Source organism: Salvelinus sp. IW2-2015, unplaced genomic scaffold, assembly GCF_002910315.2.
Source record: "Salvelinus sp. IW2-2015 unplaced genomic scaffold, ASM291031v2 Un_scaffold83, whole genome shotgun sequence".
Classification (NCBI taxonomy): Eukaryota; Metazoa; Chordata; class Actinopteri; order Salmoniformes; family Salmonidae; genus Salvelinus; species Salvelinus sp. IW2-2015.
In genome coordinates this window covers 815,563-825,102 of record NW_019942514.1, presented here as the reverse complement: position 1 = coordinate 825,102, position 9,540 = coordinate 815,563, and the positions used below count along the sequence as shown (strand labels likewise).

General features: G+C 42.4%; 1 protein-coding gene across 2 annotated transcripts in view; it reads right to left on the bottom strand.

The window, feature by feature from the left end:
• Positions 1-2,653: 2,653 nt before the first annotated feature.
• LOC112068072 (CAP-Gly domain-containing linker protein 4) overlaps positions 2,654-9,540 on the bottom strand; it is an 87,373-nt gene continuing 80,486 nt past the window's right edge. The window contains exon 15 of one of the 2 annotated variants that reach the window (XM_024135082.1): positions 2,654-5,067. In XM_024135082.1, the coding sequence (XP_023990850.1) occupies positions 4,686-5,067 (382 nt within the window). In that variant the 3' untranslated portion in view covers positions 2,654-4,685. The remainder of the gene's footprint in view (positions 5,068-9,540) is intronic. The other variant, XM_024135083.2, reaches the window with a different exon arrangement.

Sequence of the window (9,540 nt, the reverse complement as noted above, 5' to 3'; positions counted from 1 at the left end):
TGCTAAGCTAAGATGAAGTTGATTTGAGTGCATCCAGGAAGTGCCAATGTGTCAGTTGTTTGCCTGTCTATGTTGTTAACCCTTTACTTGAACACTCTTTCATAAAGCTTTACAAGCGGTTAGACATGTCACAAGTAGTGAAAACATTTGATAACACAAGGTATTGTTCGGTTTCTGTCTTGAAGTAGGCTTATGATAGTGGGTTCAAGTAACACGTTGCACTATTGTACATCTCCAGTGGCTGTGTTCACATAATTTGCTGTTTCTTTGCAGCAACTCATCTGAACTCCGTTGCTCCTTGTAAAAACCAACTGAATTGCATCTGTAAAATGTTGTATTGTACTATAACTGGTAACCGCTGTATGTTGCCCTTCAGATGACATCTGCCAAAATTAATAAATTACTATATAATGACTATTGGTTGCTGCTACCAGACTTGACTTGACTCACTCAGACTTAGGACTCGATTCAATCCGTATCGCGGAAGTTCAGCGTTATAGCGCGATTGAAATTGAAAGGAAATTCCTGATTGAGCCGACATATACAGTGTTTACCGTGAATGCAGTCTTCGCTAACGTGGGAACATTGACTTAACATTTTTATTGCGCTGTAGCACGGATCTTCAGCGCTATGGAGTGAATCGAGCCCCTATACAGCTCAATTCAAATATCCATTGCAGGATTTTACACAGTAGCAGATAAATATTGTTTTTGTCCATGTGGCAAATGCAAAAAACAGCGACGAGACTCTTTCCCAGTTGAATAGGGACATCCTATAAATATTGTTACAGAGGCCTTTAATTGTTCAGAGTAAATTGGCACACTTAGATATTTCTTGGGAAAGTCATGCATCTCGTAAACTCGCATGTTTTTCATGGAGTTAGAAGTAGCTGTGTAGTTTTCAGTATAAAACAGTGTCAGGGCAGTAGTTGAATCAACAAATAAACAATGTTATTACAGGACTGATGGAATCTAGCCTCCAATGAGAACGGTTGGGCCCCATTTTGTAATCGAACAAAAAGTGTAGCCCCGCCCAGACATCTCTCTTCTCATTAGATATACAGTGCATTCGGAAAGTATTCAGTCCCCTTGAACTTTTCCACATTTTGTTATTCTAAAATGTATTAAATAAAACATTTTCCTCAATCTACACACAATACCCCATAATGACAAAGCAAAAACAGTTTTAATTTTTTTTTGGCAAATTTATTAGAGAAAAAAACAATACCTTATTTACATCAGTATTCAGACCCTTTGCTATGATAGTCAAAATTGAGCTCAGGTGCATCCTTTTCCATTGATCATCTTTGAGATGTTTCTACAACTTGAATGGAGTCCACCTGCGGTAAATTAAAATGACTGGACCTGATTTGGAAAGGCACACACCTGTCTATATAAGGTTTCACAGTTGACAATGCATGTCAGAGCAAAAACTAAGCCATGAGGTCGAAGGAATTGTCCGTAAGAGCTACAAAACAGGATTGTGTCGAGGCACAGATCTGGGGATGGGAACCAAAACATTTCTGCAGCATTGAAGGTTCCCAAGAACACAGTGGCCTCCATCATTCAAAAATGGAAGAAGTTTGGAACCACCAAGACTCTTCCTAGAGTTGGCTGCCAGGCAAAACTGAGCAATCGGGGGAGAAGGGCCTTGGTCAGGGAGGTGACCAAGAACCCGATGGTCATTCTGACAGAGCTCCAGAGTTCCTTTATGGAGATGGAAGAAACTTCCATAATCCCAAACCATCTCTGCAGCACTCCATAAATCAGGCCTTTATGGTAGAGAGGCCAGATGGAAACCACTCCTCAGTAAATTGCACATGACAGCCCGCTTGGAGTTTGCTAAAAAGGCACCTAAAGGACGCTGACCATGAAAAAACAAGATTCTCTGGTCTGATGAAACCAAGATTGATCACGTCTGGAGGAAAACTGGCACCATCCCTACGGTGAAGCATGGTGGTGGCAGCATCATGCTGTGGGAATGTTTTTCAGTGGTAGTGACTGGGAGACTAGTCAGGATCGAAGGAAAGATGAACAGAGCAAAGCACAGAGAGATCCTTGATGAAAACCTGCTCCAGAGCGCTTAGGACCTCCGACTAGGGCGAAGGTTCACCTTCCAAAAGGACAACGACCCTAAGCACACAGCCAAGAAAATGTAGGAGTGGCTTCGGGACAAGTCTGTCCTTGAGTGGCCCAGCCAGAGCCTGGACTTAACTCGATTGAACATCTCTGGAGACGTGAAAATAGCTGTGCAGCGACGCTCCCCATCCAACCTGACAGAGCTTGAGAGGATCTGCAGAGAAGAATGGGAGAAACTCTCCAAATACAGGTGTGCTAAGCTTGTAGCATCATACCCAAGTAGACTCGAGGCTGTAATCGCTGCCAAAGGTGCTTCAACAAAGTACTGAGTGAAGGGTCTGAATACTTATGTAGATGTGATATTACAATTTTACATTTTTTATACAGTTGCAAAAATAGAACAAGGCTGTAATGTAACAAAATGTGGAAAAAGTCAAGGGGTCTGAATACTTTCCGAATGCACTGCAAACAGGGTTGGAACGTTTGCTAAGTCATTCAGGCGTTTGCTAATAGACAGTCCGCCCACATGGGAGGTTTGGAACACAGGCATCCAAAAGACAGAGAGAAACTAATGGTGAAATTAGAATAGAATCTTTATTAATTTTTACACTACGTGCCACTATTCCACGCTGAAACCCTTTCACTACACACACAAATTATTCCAAATGTACACAAGGGACATGAGCAGAAATAAAAACAGAACCGTCAGCTGCGCACACACACAATGCAACCAATGACTTAAGTGCATTTTAACTCGGGCTTTCCGATAATGTATCGTCTAAGAAGACATTATAGAACCCAACCGTACTAAGTAACAGTGTTACAGAATTGACTGTGAAGGCGATGACTGTTACACAACTGGCTCTTATGGCAAAGACTGTTTTCAGAAATGCCACAGCAATGACCGTAACAGACCTGACTGTTACAGAAATAACAGAACTGACTGCAGTTAAAAGATGAGAGCAGTTGAATTAGCATTCATACCACCTAGCTTCTTTCATCTCCAAACCTCAGGCAACCATGATTCGTCCTGCCAACACATTTCAATTGCATAGGGCCCAACCAGACCGATCAATGGTACATCGCATTCAGCATCTGGGCTACTGTTGCGTTCTACCTTTTTAATTGGGTGGCGCATGGAGCTTTTGTTAAATAAGGTCTCGTTTTTTCTCCACAGTTAAAATCAATAGCTTGTTGCCTGCTGACTTGTCAAGACTGTAATCTTTATCGGTATATCACTTTGGAATGCGCTTCACGTAAACCAGCTTTCACAAAGCATTTTGTATTTTGTCATAAGGACGACATAATAGACGTCATTAGCAGTCGTGCCGATGGAAATTATCTTTAGACAAATCTTATGTCACACAGCCAGTGGGGTGTCCAATCTGACCAAAAGTAGGTAGCATACATCAATAGGCCTATGAGTGTCACGTCAGTGTAGGACCATATTTGTATAAATTGGCATCACTTGACGGCACTATACCAGTACTCAAGTGGTGCCATAGCATTAATGGCTGAATTCCAAATCAACCCCTAGCCCATATCCTTTATGCACTCCTGTAGATCTGAAACAGATTGATAGGTATAAGCAATATTTCTACCCAGCCAATCAGAAGGCAAGGTGAAGCTATTACCATATTGCTTCCACCCATCCAATCCGCTCAGATCCACAGCAGTGCCTAGGGTGTAGGAGCTGATGGTCAATTAGCAATTCAGCATAAGTTGGCAGTGACTGCAAATTCAGTGTTGGCCAAACACAGTGCACATTCTCGCTCATTTAGGACAGTCAGCAGTGAACCCAGATAACACTGCATTATCATTACAAACAGCCTTATCCATTTACTACAAAGTGCTCAAATCCGGGGATATTTTAGTACCTCTGTACCAGGACATTGTCTTGCATTAAGGTGCTTAGCTGCGTTGCTKACCAGGTTACCTTTGATATCAGTTAAAAATCTCTACATACAGTGAGGGAGCTTAGGGAAGAATGGAAGTATTAATTTACTGTATCTGATTTGTACATATCTTCCATCAATCAAGTGCATTTCCATCAATTCAATCATATCACACAGTATAATTTTAAGTATAAATATTTCTGAAAATTATTTTCTTTCACCCTACCAAACCAATCTGACAATCAAAGCTTATGTTGCCTCATACCTACAGTATGTTCAATAGCATGACAACTCTAGTAGTCTCAATTTGAAATGTAATATCTGGTTTTCTAGTGTCCATTAATGGTCAACGGGTAGAGTAGACAGGTAAAACAAAAAGTAAACAGGTAAAACAAAACAGGTAAATCAGCAAGTAAATAGGACAAACTAGCTGATGTGTAGTTAAAATGTAGGCTGACCACACCACCTTAACACACATCTTAAAATAAAACATTACTTAAATGTATATAATAATAACTAATTAGGTAGTGTTGTTTTTGGGGGACATTTCAAGGAGCAAATGAAACAAACACAAAACCCAAGAAAAAACGAACAAAGCAAAATCGCTAAACCCTCCCCCCCCCAAAATTAAAAACAACATACAGAAACTTTTCTCTGATATGCTCGCTCTACTGCTTTCCCACCTAACCCAACCCCCTGGGTCCTAGTGTCCTCAGCTGTTCTCGTCCACGAGCCGGGCACCATTAATGCCGCGGTAGGTGACACGGCTGGGCCTCACCAGCACGCCGTAGTCCGGGCGGCACGTGAAGTAGCGGCGGCCGCCCACCTGGCCATCATTCTTGCCCTTGGCGGTGCGCAGCTCCAGGCCTAGCCACAGGCCTGGGGCGAAGTCAGCCTGGCCCACGTAGCGGATCAGAGCCATCTCGTTCGCGCTGCTCAGCAGCACTTGCATGCCCAGGTGGAGGCGCACTGAGGCGTCCGAGCCAGAGGAGGTGGTGGCAGTGGTTCCTCCGGAGCTCCCTGTGCCGCCTGTTTCCGGACCACAGCCACCACTCAGGGTGCTCCAGCGCCGACGGTGGGAGTTGGAACGTGACCTGAGGGGAGAGGGAGAGAAAAAGAGTGAGCTCATGGGCTCCTGAGTTCTTCTGCAAAAAAAATATGGAATTAGAGTTGAATAAATGTAGATAAAATATTTAAAAAAATTGCAAGGACTTCTAGAGCATACTAACCTCAACATTAAAACCTTGATTTTGGACAAAAATACCTGAATGGACTATTACTACCAAGGGCAATCATGAAAAACTTCTAACAAACCAAAACCTGCAGAAGAAACACAGCGGAACCTGGAAACACCATCCAACACAAAACAGAGTGAGTAATATTCAGTCTGAAGCTACTTCTGAAGCCAAAAAGACAATCTCTAGGTGTTTTTGTTATACAGTTGAAGTCAGAAGTTTACATACACCTGAGCCAAATACATTTAAACTCAGTTTTTCACAATTCCTGACATTTAATCCAAGTAAAAATTCCATGTCTTAGGTCAGGTAGGATCACCACTTTATTTTAAGGATGTTAAATGTCAGAATAATAGTAGAGAGAATGATTTATTTCAGCTTTTATTGCTTTCATCACATTCCCAGTGGGTCAGAAGTTTACATACAATCAATTAGTATTTGGTAGCATTGCCTTTAAATTGTTTAACTTGGGTCAAATGTTTCGGGTAGCCTTCCACAAGCATCCCACAATAAGTTGGGTGAATTTTGGCCCATACCTCCTGACAGAACTTGTGTAATTGAGTCAGGTTTTTAGGCCTCCTTTCTCGAACACGCTTTTTCAGTTCTGCCCACACATTTTCTATAGGATTGAGGTCAGGGCTTTGTGATAGCCACTCCAATACCTTGACTTTGTTTTCCTTAAGTCTCTTTGCCACAACATTGGAAGTATGCTTGGGGTCATTGTCCATTTGTAAGACCCATTTGCGACCAAGCTTTAACTTCCTGACTGATGTCTTGCTTCAATATATCCACAGAATTGCCATCCTCATGATGCCATCTGTTTTGTGAAGTGCACAAGTCCCTCATGCCGCAAAGGACCCCCACAACATGATGCTGCCACCCCCGTGCTTTGCGGTTGGGATGGTGTTCTTCGGCTTGCAAGCATCCCCTTTTATCCTCCAAACATAACAATGGTCATTATGGCCAAACAGTTCTAATTCTGTTTCATCAGACCAGTGGACATTTCTCCAAAAAGTACGATCTTTGTCCCCATGTGCAGTTGCAAACCGTAGTCTGGCTTTTTTATGGCGGTTTTGGAGCAGTGGCTTCTTTCCTGCTGAGCGGCCTTCAGGTTATGTCGATATAGGACTCGTTTTGCTGTGGACATAGATACTTTTGTACCTGTTTCCTCCAGCATCTTCACAAGGTCCTTTGCTGTTGTTCTGGGATTGATTTGCACTTTTCACACCAAAGTACATTCATCTCAAGGAGACAGAATGCGTCTCCCTCCTGAGCGGTATGACGGCTGCGTGGTCCCATGGTGTTTATACTTGTATTTATACCTATATTTATGTTTATTCATTTAGTCTTCTGATGACAGTGATGGATGGGGAAGAAACGGCGATCAACGTGTATGACCCATTTTCTCAGAATGCCATTTCGCATTGCCTATTATAGCCTAATGTTAGCTAGCTAACTACAGCAGCTAAAATTGAACCTATTTGGTTAACTTTAGCTAGCTATTGTTAGGATTTATGTTTATGCACTATAGCCTGTTAGCATATTGTTTGAAGATGAATATTGTTTTGTTACACACACACAAACAACACAGATGGGTAGGTGTGTAAGGACTGACCAACACAGGCCATAAAAGCTGTGGTCAGTCTGGAGAGGGGAGGGGTGCATCACTCTAGGCCAACCAGGGTGGTTGGGAGACTGTTCAGTACCATATTAGGAATTGTGTGAGTGAAGAATTAAGGGGAGACACAAGACGGAGCTAATCTACCCAGCAACCAGATGTGGACAAAGGAACGCGCCAAGGGGCTTGGACAAGTCCGAGGGCCAGCAAAGGCGGGGCAAAGTCTAAACCGCGCCCAGCCTCTACTGTGATAGGCCAACAGACGCGTTGGAACTACGTCATCATGGTATAAGAACAGCTGTTTACGTACTTCCTGCCAGTTCCCTGTATCACCCTGCGTGGTGATACAGCGAACCCGTATATACGAAAATTGCATTTGCCATTCATTGTTTGCGGTAATTAAACATAATTAAAGAAAGTTAGCAGATCTTGCTTTTTATTTATCCTGATACCGGATGTGTTACACGCAGCGTTCACACTATGACAATCGGTTTCTATTGCTAGTACTCTATGGCTTGGGATTATAGTTAATGCCATTTCGCATTGCTAGTTATAGCCTAATGTTAACTAGCTAACATTTAATCTATTTGGTTAACTTTAGCTAGCTATGACAATCGGTTGGTATTTGCAGTACTCTATGGATTGGGTTTATATGGTTCATTATTTAGCTAGCTACACGTCTAAACAAAATACCCCAAGTTAAAGCTTGCTGTTAGCTAGATAACATTAGCTGATGCTAGATGGCTGGCTAGCTAGCTAACATTACGTGTATGAACTGTGTGTAGTGATCTCAGAATGCCATTTCGCATCTATTGTATAATAATGCTAAAATAAAATCTGGAATTTGTCTTTCAGCATCAGCAGAACATGCCTGACTCTCCTCTACCAGTCATACAAGGAGAATGTTATACTCCCTCCCATCAAAAAGAGAGCTGGCCCAAGCAAGCACAGGTTACACCTGAAGCATGAGGACTTGCAGCGAGTGGTGACTATGCAGAGGATAATGCAATAGTATTACCTGGACGCCACTCAGGACACAAACACTTTGGTGGAAAGCTGCTGCCATCCCATGTGACAAAAGCAGCAGTGTGGCGTCTACAAGGAATCGATGACAAGACTTACGTTTTGATTATTTAATTAACCTGCAACATGATTGGCTGTACTTTTATCGATATCACATTATTTCTGTCTCTGGGGGCCCCCTAACTGAACCAGCAAACAGTCTGGACCTTCATTTCCTGATCACAGGCCACACCAAGTTTGCCCTCGACTGGTGCTTCGGCCTCATCAAGCAGCTCTTCAGAAAGACCAGAGTGAACACTTTGTCTAAGATTGCTGGTGTTGTGAAGGACAGCACCGTGACAGGGGTCAACATCCCACAGCTGGTTGGACTGGAAAATGATATGGTGCTGGTGGAATGCTATGGCTGGCAACAACACCTGACTCTGTACCACAGATCAAGCAGTACCAGCACTTCAGGTGAATATCATTTTCATTGCATGAGGATATTAATCTAATCTAAACTTGGGAGGTGAATTGATGCTGGTCAAGGTTGTAATCAGATTTTTTTTTGTTATTCCCTGTTTTACAGCTTCGATGCTCTGGAGCCGTGTGTTTTTGTAGCCAAGGAGCGTTCGGACTGTCGGGACCAGGTTTCAGCTGCTGCRCAACGCTGACATCCTTCCTCCCATAGATGGTCTGCCTGTACAAGCACCACCTGGACTGGACACAGCTAGACAAACGTATATTTTTTTAGAAGATCAGGGAGTTTTGCAACGAGGAGGCTATGGACATCACATGCCCTGCACCAAAGTCAAGGGCAGGACAGAAACAGGCTCTCCGAATATATTGTTCATGCGTGGTTCGGACAGACCAGTCATCAGCACTATCTGCAGTGCCTTCAATTCAAATGACTCTCTCCTGCTACTATTTTATCCTACTGCTCAGCCACTTTACCCCTGATTGTATGCATACAACTACCTCATCTATCACTGATATCGTTCTTGATATTGTTCTTGTACATACTGTATATTATTTTATTGACACCATCTATTTCTGATATTGTTACTTTGCCAGTAACCATTTGGCTGTACCGTTTACACCTTCTGTAGAGACCCATCCACTTAGCAATATTTTGCTATGTGTGGTTGTAACATACCACAACAATATCATGTGACCGTATCAAGTGTCCACCCCATAAATATATGGCGCATCACTCAGGTTGCATGGCCTTAACTTATGTATGGAATACTATGTGATAGTACTGGGTTGTATATACTACTAAGTGTGTGTGTAACAGTATATAAAATACTGGTGTGAAGGCATTTGGGCGTAAAGTACTTAAGTAGTATTTTAAGTATTTAAGTATTTTGGGGGGTATCTATACATTTATATTTTTTGGGTACTTTTACTTCACTACATTAAGAAAGAAAATGTACTTTTTACTCCATACATGTTCCTTACATTTTGACAGGAAAATTGTCCAATTCACACACTTATCAAGAGAAAATTCCTGGTCATCCCTACTGCATCTGATCTGGCAGACTCACTAAACACAAACGCTTCGTTTGTAAATTGTGTTGGAGTGTGCCCCTGGCTATCCGAGAATAAAAAGGAAAAAAAAACTTGTGCCGTATGGTTTAATATAAGGAATTCCACCACTGGATGTGGCTGGGGGTTATAGCATTTCTTTCACATGATGCATCAATTTAAAG